This window comes from Haemaphysalis longicornis, unplaced genomic scaffold (genome assembly GCF_048455015.1).
Source record: "Haemaphysalis longicornis isolate Haplotype H1 unplaced genomic scaffold, Haemaphysalis longicornis Haplotype H1 scaffold_2, whole genome shotgun sequence".
NCBI lineage: Eukaryota > Metazoa > Arthropoda > Arachnida > Ixodida > Ixodidae > Haemaphysalis > Haemaphysalis longicornis.
In genome coordinates, this window is record NW_027526295.1 from 26,223,627 (window position 1) to 26,238,047 (window position 14,421).

A 14,421-nucleotide genomic window follows, 5' to 3' on the forward strand; every position below is an offset into this window, starting at 1 on the left:
TGGAGGAGCCCGCACGGAGGTGGCTAGAAGACTCGTACGTGCTGTTCTCCAGCTGCGCCTACACTACCAAGCACAATTTCACAGACTTACCACGCAACAATGGGCGCAACTTGAGACTATAAACAGAGAAGCCATGCGCACCATCACGGCACTTCCTCGTCTTACCCCGATACCCATCTTACAGGAACACTGCCAGCTCAGTACTATATCGGAGCATATAAACCAGCGCGAAGAATGAAGAAAGCTAAAGCGTTTGTATATTCCAATGGTCACAGTGCTTCATTCCCATTTTTTTCATGCGTCCCCCGTCACTTCAACCTCAGACGATCTTCCACCTTGGCGGTACACGCGAATGACAACGAATAAGACGACGAAGCTTCGTCGCCGTGACCAGCCAGCGCCAAACTGCGATACCACAGTCTCTGAAGGCCACTGCCTACTGTACACAGACACAGCTCTTCTTCCGGACGGAGGACGGCCTGTTTACATCAGTGCCACGCACCGGGAAATCAAAGGCTCGCCTTCTTACGCTACCGAGACTCCTGACCCGCTGCTACTGGAGCTCAAAGCTGTTCGTGACGCAGTAGAGTGCACTCCATAACTTCACGGAGGTGCATATGTACACAGACTCGCTCAGTGCTGTGAAGCATCTGCAACAAGTAAAAAAGACACATCTGGTCTGCCAACAGATTTACAGCCTCCACAGAACATCAGAGCTAACGATCCGTGTACATAGGGTACAGGGGCACGTTTATAATATACTGAATGAATTAGCGAGCCATAATTCCCACTCTTATTTCCCCCCTAAATCCTCCCCTAGCCCCCTTCCTTGTGATTCGCGCTCCTGTCTTTTAGCCCGCCAATCTCTCCTGAGAACGGAGACACGTGCCCTAATCCCTACGTATGTCTTCTGCCTGCCCCCTAATCCTTCCTGGGTGGAAGAAGTTTCTCTCAGGAGGCTTCGGGCTGGGGTGGCCCTCACACCTTCAGTCACTTGGACTTGGGGGCACTCATAAGACGACCCAGGAACGTGTCCCAAGTGTCCGTCTCTGGCGGTTGAAGCTGACGACAAACATGTTTTGTTTACGTGCGCGAAAACAAGGACAGCTCGAGACGACGCGCTCCGAAAGGTTGGTTTCCGGTAGAATATACCGTATGTCCACAACCGCTGGGTGCAGGACGATAAATACTGGAGGTCACTGATAAAATTTCTGCACGCCACTGGAGTGCATGCTTACCTGTAGACTTGAAAACCTTTCGGCTTTGTCACCTTTGGTGCTCTTGGCAGCCCCTCTTTCCCTATTTTCTTCTCTTTCTCTTTCCTTCCTACTTTCTTCCCTCCTCCCATATTTAAACCGCCTCTCAAAATCCGCGCGGCAAAAACTCGAAGTTAAAAAAAACTTTAGATTTTTATTTATTGGTAAAACGAAGAAGAGGCTCAGACTAAAGTCGAACGCGGCCTGACAGAGGCCTCAGCCACCCCGTGTACAGCGTACACGTCTGTTCACAAATTTAGGCATAATAGCACAATATTAATAGAGAAATAGCACAAAGCAAAGTCATTACTACATTTCTTATGTACTATACAAAGCATAGGTCTCAAATTCACAAAGGGATTACTATGGGATCACAATAAACGCAGTAATTTGTACGCATGAACTTTCATTAGTTACACTACTATGTCACAATTACGTACTAATATTTTTTGTTTGTAATTGTTTTTATTTTCTACCTTTAAGGGAACGTGTAGACATATACTTCAAACCCTTAATTGTATATCAGTATTGCGAGCGTTTTGCTTAAGTAACATTTCTTTGAACTTGTTTTTAAACGTAAATTCACTAGCGTCGGAGTTTAATTTTTCTCCTAATTTATTTATTATTTCAGTTGACTGGTACAGAAAAGATTTCTCAGAATAGTTCATTCCTACTTTTGGAGTGTGCCGTATTGTATGCCTGAGATGGTAGCCAGATGATTTATTGTTAACTTAATTGTGGGTCTTTTGCTTATAAATGGTGTGCAGAACCTTCATATAATAGATTTGCTCAGTTAGAAGCATTGAATAATCACTAAATAAAGGACTTTTCCTCAAATCCGCGTAACAGTCATGAAATTATTATCTATTATTAGTAACAGCGATGATATTATCTTTGAGGCTGGCCTCGTATGTGAAAAAATAGCCGTTCGTAATATTTTCTTTTCGCTCTCTTTAAATATCTCTGTAGCTTGTTTCTATACTTTTTTGTACGCCTTGCGAATTTCAGGATACTTCGTATTTTTTTAAATTGCTTAACATAGAATTTTTTTGATGCGTTTATACAGGTCTGGATACTCTCAGGGTTTCCGCACCTTATTTGTTATTTTACTTGCAGGTTGTAGAGGAAAGGCTCCATCTTAGCATTCTCCTCTGGATCGCAGGAAAACATTACAACCGATATTTACATCGCTCACTCGGTAGATGATTTCCCAATCTAACAATACCTCCACTTTTCGGAAGTGTTTGATTGTGCGGTTGTTGACCTCACGGAAGAAGCGCGGTTGAGGGGATAGATCATCTATAACAGAATGAGTCTCCATAAAAAGACTGGAAAATGATCACTGACATCCACAGTCAGAACCCCTCTCGATATATCACAATCACAAAAATTCGATATACAGACATGCAAAAGTGTGGCACTGTTAGTGTCAATTCTAGTTTGTAGCATTATGTGATTAACACAACCTTGACAACATAACGAGGTTTTCAGTTGAAGAGAAGCTCCTTTCAAGGTCGTATGAATGTTCAAATTACCCATTATTGTGCAGGATTCGTTGCGCCAACAAGCATATGTCAGTAATCGCTACAAGAAGGCGTAAAATGTTATTTTTTTACCCGTAGGAGGTCTATAGAATACACAGGGTCATTTTCCGTATGTGAAAAGCTAAGCATACGAAATCATTGGTAATCACCGACAATTCTTCAATACCCATGAAACTAATGGTGTATTATGTATACACTGAATCCTCCATCTCTTTTCTTTTTTTTCTGAGGTGCATTAAACGGTACCCGTCTAGAAGTGGTATTGAGTCACTCCCAGTCAACCAAGTTTCAGTAAGAAATAAGATGTGTAATTCACATGTAATTGAGTAATGACATATCTAATTCCTCTATCTCATTTCTAAGACTTCGCGTATTGACGTACATACCAGAAAACGAGTTCTGGTTGGAAAATTCTGCGTCAAAACTCTTAACGTCATAATAATTACCGGTTTCTTTTGAGCTTGTCATACAACATTGCAGAATTATATGCTTAGCTAGAAATTCGCACGCCTTTACTTACTTGTTGCAGGGAACTGATTTTCGACTCAAGAATCCAAGAACTGGTCATTACTCCCCTTTAAGAGTGCATCGACCCGATGCTAAAACACAATACAATCCGAACAAACAACAAAAAAGTCCGTCATGTTGCATAGTAAGGTTTAAAGCGAACAATGTAGACGACTTCGGTCCGCCTGCGTCGTCATGATATTCCGGAACCACGATCGGGGATTACCTCGTAGGTAAGTTGGCCGACAAGTCGTAGAATCTGGTAGGGTTCGAAATAACGTCGCAGAAGCATCTCACTGAGTTCTCGTCGTCGGATAGGAGTCTAAGCCCAAACATGATCCCCTGGGTGGTACTCGGCGTCTAGGCGTAGGAGGTTTTAGCGCGTGGCATCCACCAGATGCTGGTCCGTTGTACGAACTCAAGCGAGCTGGCGGACTTCCTCCGCACGCTGAAGGTATCCTTCGACGTCGGGGTTGAGGTCATCGTCTTCTACATGGGGAAGCATGGTGTCAAGCATCGTGGTCGGCCGTCTTTCGTAGACAAGTTCGAACGACGTCATCTGCACAGTTTTCTGGACAGCCGTGTTGTACGCAAACGTGACATACGGGAGCACTTCTTCCCAAGTCTCATGTTCAACGTCGACGTACATTGACAGCATATCTGCGGTTGTCTTGTTCAGACGTTCTGTTAGTCCGTTGGTTTGGGGGTGGTACGCTGTCGTTCTTCGCTGATCCGTGTTGCTGTAGCGTAATATTCCTTGCGTCAGCCTCACAGTAAAGGCCATTCCGCGGTCCGTGATTAGGACTTCCGGGGCTCAATGTCACAGCAAAACTTGGCTTATGAAGAACTTTGCGACTTCTTGTGCAGTACCCCTCGGAATAACGGCGGTCTCTGCGTAGCGGGTCATGTAGTCTGTCGGTACGACAATCCACTTGTTCTGGGATAGGGATGTACGTAACAGACCCACAAGGTCCATTCCCCTCTGTTGAAAGGGCCTCGATGGGACGGTGATCAGCTGCAGAAGTCCGCCGGGTCTCGTCGGTGGCGTTTTTCGTCGCTGGCATGCGCGGCACCTCAGGACGTAGTGGGTGCCGTTGCATGCCTCTAGGGGCTAGTAGCACTTCGCCTTGATTTTTCCAATTGGGCGAACTGTGCAGAGATGTCCGGAAGTCGAGTCGTCATGGCATGCTTCCAAAATTTTGTCGCGAATGTCTGCGGGGATGACGAGAAGATAATTCGTTCTCGTTCCGGGACTGAAATTCGTCACGAGAACGAAGATTTTCAGGCTGAATGCTGGTAGGTTGCGTTTGAAGGTCCTAGTCACGGCGACGCTGCATCCTTCGAGGTAGTCGATTATGACGCGTAAGTATGGGTCGGCACGCTGCTGAGCGGCTCGCGCTGTACTCACCAGACTCTTGCGCTGGTGGGTTGACGAGAGCGTGGGAGAGGCAGTCTGCTTCAGAATGTTTTCTGCCGGATTTATAGACGACTGTAACGTCAAACTCTTGCAGGCGCAAGCTCCACCGCCCAAGACGGCCTCAGGTGTCCTTCAAAATGGCGAGCCAACGCAGCGCATGGTGGTCGGTCAAAACCTTGAATGTGTGACCATACACGTATGGACAAAATTTTGCAATCGCCAATATAATAGCCAGGCACTCTTTTTAAGACGCGGAGTAGTTTTTCTCATCATTAAACTGACTACGGCTGGCAAAGCGATTACTATTTCGCAACCGATTTGTTTTTATACGAGGACGGCATCCAAGCCTATATCACTGGTGACCGTGTGCATTTCCGTTTCGTCATCTTCGTCGAAATGGGTTAGCACGGGCGGGCTTTTCAGGCGTTTTTGCAGCTTGCAAAATGCTTTTTTGTGGTCGCTTTCACATCTAAAAGGGTGCTATCTTTCGTCAAGCATGTGAGTGGCTCTGGAATGCGTGCGAAGTTTGGGACGAAGCGCCGGTAGTATGCGCACAGTCCGAGAAATCCTTGCATGCCTTTCTTGTCTTTTGGCCTTGAGAAGTTCATAATGGCTTAAGTTTTTGGGGGTCACGTAGGACTGGCGCGGAGTTGAAGACGTGGCCCAAACAGTTGAGCTCCTCGCACGCTAAACTACACTTTTCAGGCTTTAGCGTTAGCCTTGACATACGAATGGCCTCGAGTACAGACTCCAACCTTGCAAGGCTTTTGTCGAAAGTCCCGGCAAATACCACAATGTCACCGCTGTATACGAGGCAGGTATGCCACTTTAGGCCAGCTAGCACCGTGTCCATGACTCTTTGAAACGTTTCTGGTTCGGATCACAGCCAAAACGGCGTCACCTTGAACTCGTACAAGCCGTCCGGGGTCATTATGCTGTCTTCTCGGCCTCTATCGTCCATATCAATTTGCCAATAGCCGGTACTCATATCCATCGATGAGAGGTACTTCGAATGGCAGAGGTGGTCGACGGCGTCGTTTATTCGTGGCAGGGTATACACGTCCTTTTCGGGATTTTAATCAGTCGCCGGTACGCAACGCAAAACCTTAATGTGCAGTCTTTTTTTTACCAGTACGACCGGCAGAGCCCAGGGGCTTTTCTATAGCTGTATAATGTCGTCGCTTAGCATGTCGTCGGCTTAAGTACGGATGACTTTCCGCTCGTCTGAAGACACGCGGTACGGTGACTATCGGGTTGCAGGTGCTCAATCTTCGGGTATTATTCGGAGCTTTACTAGAGGTGTCTGACGTAATTTTGAGTTCGACGAAAAACACTCGCCGTAGCCGCGAAGCAAAGCCAATATTTTAATAAATTTAAATGAAAACTTTGCGCGAGCTGATATAAGCTTCAGGGTCAGCCATTATGATTTCAGCGTCGTTTTAAACAAGCATTTTTGTGCTATTAGCGAAGCCAGTTTCCTACCACGGGGAACCCACGAACGTCTGTGAGAAATAAGCCCGGCAAGAAGCACAAAAGGAGCAAGATGATCTGCAGGTGGCTAAACGACCCCCCTGAGCTTCTAATCCGTTCTCCGTACGCGAATGCTATCGGTAAAGATTGACCACGCCCGGATCGAACCTTGCTGCCCTTGAAAGGTTAGGGTACGTACAGCAGGGGGCTATCGGACCGATAAGAACTTGCGGTCTTTCGTTCGCCGCTTGCCGGCGTTGACAGGCCATCCGTAAATGGTGCATGCCAACCTCTACCCTTGTTATGTTTCGGCAGGGTGGCACCTCGGACACGAGGACAAGTTGAGGCGGCTGCGGTAAGCGAGTGTAGACTTCACGACAGGTTGGCGCGTCTCGCGACAGGAGGGAATATAAGATGAACGTTAGCGCCAGGCAACGTGAGATGAAGGCTCTCGATTGAGCGACGCCCAGCTGGGAAGCCACCCTTGCCAGATACTTGAAACTGCGCTGGTCGCTGCTTCACTCGCGGCCGGTGTCATGGGATTTGGGTGGCCGGTGTAGGAGGTCACACCGACCGCTTAAGCGGTGAAAAGCAGTTCCCGTCGGTAATAAATATTATAAGTGCAAGCCACCCTCATCAGTCGAAGACACGTTCGTGGGGGTCGGCTATGGCCTGGTGACGTAAAAGGAACCGTTGACATCCCAAAAGCGCCTAGCGCCTACCGTTTACGCTTAAGACAACACCGGTGCCTCGTTCCTCCTTTGTGGCGCGATGTCTACGTCACAAAAATAGAGTTGAGGCAGACAGAAATTCGAATAGGTTTCATTGGAAAATAACGCATTGCTGCTCGTCGAACGAAGGATGAGGGTGCTAGGTATCCTATAATTTGTAAGCTAAAACGAAATTTTATGCGGCCTACAAGGTACGTTTAAAGGTTTGGTGGCGTCGAACGACAAGTGTCTGGAGGACGTATCTAGCAAACTGAAACACCTCTACCTTCAGTGAGCTACATTAGCCAATTCCTTACGGGAGCCGACAAGCATTGTGATAATGTCAGGAATCCCCATGTAGACGTTACTAATGGCAGTTCTGTCTACATCAATCATGCAAATAGCTGAGGAACATTGAATCAAAGCAAACATAAGCTGAGTCGTGTTTCCTTCAGGCATGTACAACTTCTACCATAAAATCATACAACCAATTTACACCGTGCAACACTACACAAACTCTAAAAAATAGGTATTGTACAATACAAATAGGTTCGTACAAAATTAGGTGTTCTTTCGTTCCGTCTTGTATAGTGCGTTAGAGATGATGCCCTTATATGGACTATATAACATAATACTAAATTCATGTAATATTGAAATAACAAATAAAAAACAAACACCGGCCTGGTAAACAAATACCATCAAAAATCGACCAGCAGACTTACGTTCTTGCCTAAGTACCCGTGCATGTCGAGAGGCAACAAAATATCATTCAAAAACTTGGCATCCAGCTGCGGTTCGACCTGGGGTGCATACGCTTGCCCCGACAGTTCGTTGTCCGTGTCACCGCGGTCGTACTTTGCGGTCGCAACTTCACTGTACGGCTCGTGGCTCTGCAGGCCGGCCTTGTTTGCTGGGGGGAGAGAGTGGAATATTGTGAATACACACGTCATCGTTTCATTGCTCCAGATGTGTTCCGGTTAGCATTTACTTGGGTCAACAATAGCGTTTATGATTCCCCTTAAGGAACGGTTCGAACGAGATGCAATAAACCTGATAAATAGACACTGACTGCTGCATTGCCGAAGTTTTATTGCAAGAAAATTGTGTTTTGTGTTCACATTCTATGCATGCTTTCCATGCTTAGTTTACAATGCCACTTGATTTTCAAAGCAAAAAATGATTGCTGCATTGGGGGTTTCTGTTTCATCATCTTTCAGCCTGTGCATTGTTGGCGAAGGTAGCGCAGCTTACGTTTTGGGAATTTTATATTATTCCTCGATGTGGCAGCTCTACTCTGCTGGACATTTTATGCCCCGTGATTACCCACATCTATAATTTAATCCTCTGTTCTGCTGTGTTCCCCAAAGACATGCAAATTGGCCGTGTAACGCCAATTTTCCAACATGGGGACAAAAACGTTTTAAACAATTACAGGCCCATTTCCATATTACCGATATTTTCGAAAGGAATTGAAAAAATACTTCATACTAGGCTGTTATCGTACTTAAATAAGCATAACTTACTCCACGACTTCCAACACGGCTTTCAAAAACACCGATCAACGGAGACGGCTTTACTAAAACACAAAGAAATAATAATCGAATCATTCAAAAACAAAACAATAATTGCAGGCATCTATATGAAGGCTTTCGATCTCAATAATCATAATATTCTACTATTCAAAATGTACAACTATGGAATCAGAGGAACCCCGCATGCTCTGTTTGAATCGTACTTGTCTCATAGGCAGCAATTTGTCAATGTTGATAACGCTACGTCAGCTCCTCAACCGATTAGTGCAGGTGTCCCCCAAGGCAGCATATTGGGACCACTTCTGTTCGTGATGTATATTAATGATATAGTACAAGGTGTTAAAAACGCAGAAATGGTTTCGTATGCTGATCACCCAACTGTTTTCGTTACTGGCATATCAGAGACAGAGGTAGAGGGAAAAGTAAATGATGCATTAGTTGAACTGAAGAACTGGGCAGATGCAAACGGCTTAAATATAAATAGCAATAAAACAAAATTGGTGTTATACCTACCCAGGGGGAAAGCACTGAGCGACATCAACATGTGTTTAGGCAGCGAAATAATAGACATTGTGGACAACGTTTAGACACTTGGCGTTATTTTTTTCGAAGAATCTAACTTAGAACGACCATGTTGACTATATTCAATCTAAAATGTCTTCAGCGGTTGGTGTAATGAATAGAATGCGGCATATTCTTCCTGAGAAAATCAAACTACTGCTCTACAATGCACTGGTATACTCCATTCTGCAATACTGCAGCTTAGTTTGGGGTAAGACAGGAATCACTAATTTAAAAAAACTACACCTGCATCAAAATAGAGCTATTCGGTGCATTTCAAATATACCCTTTCGTTCGTCTACCAGCCAGTTTTTTCTGAAATATGACATTCCTCCTGTGTTTGCATTATATAATTACCAGTTACTAATAAGGTACAAATCGTTCACTAATAAAAATGATAATTTCATTAGATGTTTGTCCAAATTGACAGAAAAAAGTTCAACTCTTCCGACAAGGCATGCAGAGAAATGATTTGTACCTACTCCCCGAACTACTTGTGACACACAATCGCTAACCTCTATTCTGCCGGTCCTGCATAACAGGCTGCACTCAGCAAATTTTTACGTAACTTCCAATCCCAACTCGCATTATAGGTTACATTGCCAGGAATTGTGTAGCGCCGTCTGAACTACCTTATTTTATTGACATCAGTGAGTTCCTTGGATTTCCCCGAATCATTTTTATTCTAATGCTCAATACCTTTTTGTTGCATAAAAAGACCCTGAACTTTTTGTTGACAGCAAGAGTATTTATTATGCCTATATTACGCCTTTCAAAGTTTGTCAGCAAGATTATATATTATCCTAAAAACAGTCTTAGGCAGTTCTGCCTACGATCTGTATAATGCATTTTTTTGTTATGTTGAGTGCTTTTGTTGTGTAATGGTTATTTCAATTATGTTTTACCTATGACGAGTGTCGCACCGCCGACACTGATGCCATTGTATACGGGGCTGGAGCCTTTGTGAAGCTGGACTCACAGCTTATAGCTCAAGCCCCTCCCTCTCAAAGGAAATAAAGAATTTAATGAATTTACCACAGAATAACGTTTTGTTAGAAGATTATAGCTATTCTGAAAAGGTTAAGCAAAAATCTAAAATTATTTGTTCTAAGAATTCAGAAAAGACGTGATAAACGCTGCATCAATCATATCAGCAAAGATTTTGAGCAATATTTGAATTTTTCGTGTGCTGTTGTACAGAAAGTAATAACTCTTAGAAACAACCTTATTCAACATTACAAAACCAGTTTGCTGCCAGGCAAAAAGAGTGAACTTCATTGAGAAAAAAGGAAATGTATAATCACTACCTTACTCAGGCATGATAAAGGCCAATTGAGCTGTGCATTTTATATAGTTTAGTGATATTCTAGGCACATACACATATACGCGGTAACATCATTATATTTAAAAAGCAGAAAGATAAGAAAAAGCCAGACATGATGCACAATTGTTGGATATGGAGGGGTAGCATTTATATCGTAACCTGCCGCGGTGTTCAGTGGCTAAGGCGTTGTGCGGCTCAGCACGAGGACGCGGGTTCGATTCCCGGACGCAGGCGACCGCTTTTCTGGTGGAAGCGAAAAGCAAAATCGCCAGTGCGTAAAAGATTTCGGCGCACATTGAAAATCCCCAGATGGTGAAAATTAATCCGGAGCCCTCGACTACGGCGCGCCTCATCGCCTGCGTTGAGTCGGCGCAGTTACCCTACAGTCAATCAATCAAAAATGGAAGGGGGCACGAACGCGAAGCTGAGTAGTAACTCATTTATTGCGTTTCCCAGTCATTTTTTATAAACCTGGAGAAAAACATCCAAAAATGGTTTGAAGGAAACTTTGTTTTATCACAGGATACGTGAGAGATATGAATACCGCCTTTCAACGGCTTAGGGTTTTTGTTTTTTGAAAAATTAATCGACTTTTGTAAGAAAAAGTGCCATGCTACAGAGGACATTGAATTTTAACTTGCGCAAGAGCCTATGAGAAGTGACGAGCCTGGCTGGGACACGACTAGCGCGGCAAGCCTTAGCAATCTTTAATTAACGGTGAGGGTTGCTGCACCAAGAAGCGACTCCCCTATCCTGAGAGCACAATGAATGGGTGCTTAAGCATTACGTAACTTTTACTTTCAGTAACGTCTTTGATTTCCCGCACGATGTGGTTGCATTGGTTTCTTATCACAACTCTCTGATCTAGCAGCGGCTGAACATTGCTATCGCGTTGCGACAATGTCTGGATTAGCGCCTGAAAATTGCGACAATGTCTGGGTTGGCGCCCACGGAATGATGTCAAAACAATATTATGGTGTTTCCCCAATGTTTCATAGAACCATTGAGCAGTTTTGCTGACCTAATGTTTCGCGCACGATAAGAGGACAGAATATATAACTTTTTCTGCGCAGGTAAAAAACTTGTTATGGTGTTTTGTTGTGCACTTGATTCGCGTCGCTTAACGCAAGTGGACTTTTCGGCACATTTGGGACAGCTTCAGGGTGTTGTGTAGTTCTTTTTTGTTGTTGTTGTTGCATAGGTATGTATGGAAAACGACTGGAAAGCACAATCGCAAATCAGTTGTTTCTAAGTGCCGTGTTTCTGCCTGTTCTTTTGTCGTGGTGTTACTAAGCATAACGTACCAGCTCCCGCAGTGGTTTGTTTAGGCTTGATGTTAAGCATTGCGCCATGCACAGCACATGAAATGTTTTCTTGAATATCACGTGAGGTTCCCCATAACACTATCCCCCACTTCGGTAGGATCGCTGTCTTGGTTCTTGCCACAGCAGAGCTGGAAGTGGTGAGCGGTATGTTGTACGGTAGGCGTGAACGATGTCCGGAAGTATTTCGTTCTTGGCATCACTCATTTGGAGTTGTACACCAGATAAAACTCCGAGTATCAAGCGAGAAGGTTTTGCGAGCGCTCTACCCTGCGTGTAGGGCGCCACAGGTGCGTGAGCCATCCAGGGTAAAAGTGGCGCCTACTGTGTCTGTTCTTCTGAGAACTTTGCGACTGCGAGAGTCGGGAACACGCGATGTGGCTGGCAAAAAGGGGTCATGAGATGACGTCTCATGCATATCCATAAAGTGGTACAGTTACCTCGCGTGATCTTGGCATTGTTTTGCAGCTGGATGTTGGCAGTGGGAATGTTCGCTCTCGACAAGAAGAGAAAGCAGAGAGGGGTACGTTCACCAATATTATGACAATGTTAATCAGCATTAGGTTACATAAAGCAAACCACCATCCTAGTCACGATAGGCGTGAGATGCCTGGCTTGGAAGGATTTCAGTCCAATCACGATTAAGCCACTGCGCCATTAGGGATGGGTGGAAGAAGTAAACTTGTGCTTCACTGCCTACCAAAGGATGACGTCCTGAACGACTAACTACAAGTGCGTTTTCGGCAATATAAAGCAGGAGAGAATTACCACAGTGAATAATTACGTCGTACAGAATAGCATATGTTACATCCGTAGCCCAACTGTTCGGAAGGGCCCCGGCGATCGGTTGTCGTGTGCCGCAGTCAATGGGCAGAGGTTTTCCAAATATTTCATGTAGCGAGTGAAGTAAGCGGCCAAAGAAATCTCAGTCGACGCGAAAGAGCGGTGCGACCGTATATTGGGGGGCAGAAAATTCCGCTGGGTAAAGTCGTTGACATACTTCTGTGCCACATGCGGCACCGCAACGGTGAATGGAGCGGTAATGCCACGGCAAGACGTGTCGTCGCACGTAGCCGATACCTGCAAAACCATTGAGGGGACAGCCGTTTGCTGAACATGAAGCTTCTCGTGGGTATTCAGACAGAAGTGCTTAGGGGCGACGAAAAGAACCTGCAGACTATCCTGGCTGATGTTCTGACAATCAACAACACTGCCCTTGATTTGGAATACACTCACTGAAGGACCGAATGGCGAGGAGCTTATACTTTCATTTATTCGTCGTACGGAGACATCTTGGTTCTGGTCCTCCCCGAAAAGAATAAAGAAATGCGGAATAAGGGCGCAACAGTGTCCTAACGTGTAGGCTTGGGAGATTCGACGGAAAGCGTGAGAGACAGTAGGCGTCGCCTTGCTGGCGACCGCATTTTAACCTAATTGGGTTATTAGGCAAATGTTTAGGTTTTTACTTTGAAGGTAGCATGTTACGATCAACTGCGCTTTTCAACCGTCCCTGAAAATATGCCAACTCTTCCATGTGGAAGCTGCTACTGGGGCAGCGAAAAGAGGACTCGGCAAAATCAGAAATACGACGGAAGGGCACCTCGAATGTGTAATGTAATGCCACGGTACTACAGCATAGACCAAAAAAGGGTGGGTGTTTTCAGAAAGATTTCCGCCATGCGCAGTTCAGCTTGTTCTGCACCCTTCAGTTGGTAGCATGATGGGCGTACACGGGTACCACCTGTGCCCGCCACTCATGCCATCACACCACACTGTGTGGCACACCAAGACTGATAGGGGAACCTACATACCCAGGCGGCACAGAAAATGTGTCCCAAGGCCGGCCCGTCTATGGTCGCTTTCTGGCATATCCGGCGAGCATCCAGGATCTGGCAGCCACTGATCATACGATGAACGGCCAACATTCGGCAACCAGCGCTTCGGTATTTCTCCGACCGCCCGTGTTCAGACGCGCAACGGCAGCTCCCCGGCTACCAGATATTCAGTTGCCTTTCGGCGGCCGATGTTGAGAAAGAAATCGGCCGGAGTACGGCTTTAGGGCATCCGTTTTTCCTTAGGGAAGCGGCGTTCAGCCGAAGCACGGCAAGCGACCGGCAAGAGGATATCCGTATTCTTATGGCAGTTTGTGTTCGAAAGGAGACCGGTCGTAGCGCGGCGGCCGCGCATCTGCTCGTTCAAGGGTGAACCGCGCGTGCTGCGGCAGAATATTCGTTTTTTTCGGGCAGCCTGTGTTATAAAGGAGAACGGCCGAGTTACGGCCTTAGAATGTACATTTATTATTTGGTTAGTGGTCCTCGGCCGAATTACGACAAGCGAACGGCCGCAGAATTTTCGGCAACCGGTGTTCAAGAGGAGACCGGCCTTCGTAAGCTATCAGGTTATACGTCATTATGCCAACAACGGCGCGCGTCTGGGCGCCGTGAATTCATGCACCGACGTGCTTGGAAGAAGACCCGCCGATGTAGGACCGGTTTTTCCCTGGGTGAAGAAAGAGCCGTTAGGGAGTCGAATGGCGCAGGCACGTTTTTCATCCGCTCGGTGTTTCTACGTTTTAAATGAACGAACTACGTTTGTCAACAGTAATGAATGTTCTATGTGAACGGGCAAGGTGCAAGAACTCACTGGACATTACCAGGAAAACGTTTAGGCCATCGAAATGCCATTTATTGCCACAAGAAGACTGTGCCACACCGATGGGTGAGCTAAGCATCGCCCGTCGATTTCGCCGACCCATCAGCTCGAGGCTATTCGCCCCCT

At 45.7% G+C, this 14,421-nt stretch overlaps 1 protein-coding gene across 1 annotated transcript in view; it reads right to left on the reverse strand.

Annotated features, from left to right (window-relative positions):
- Positions 1-6,830: 6,830 nt before the first annotated feature.
- Positions 6,831-14,421, reverse strand: part of LOC144167877 (uncharacterized) — a 45,837-nt gene continuing 38,246 nt past the window's right edge. Inside the window, exons 4-5 of the mRNA XM_077697021.1 lie at positions 7,627-7,814; positions 6,831-6,866 (exon numbers count right to left, since the gene is read on the reverse strand). Coding sequence (XP_077553147.1) covers positions 6,831-6,866; positions 7,627-7,814 — 224 coding nt within the window. The remainder of the gene's footprint in view (positions 6,867-7,626; positions 7,815-14,421) is intronic.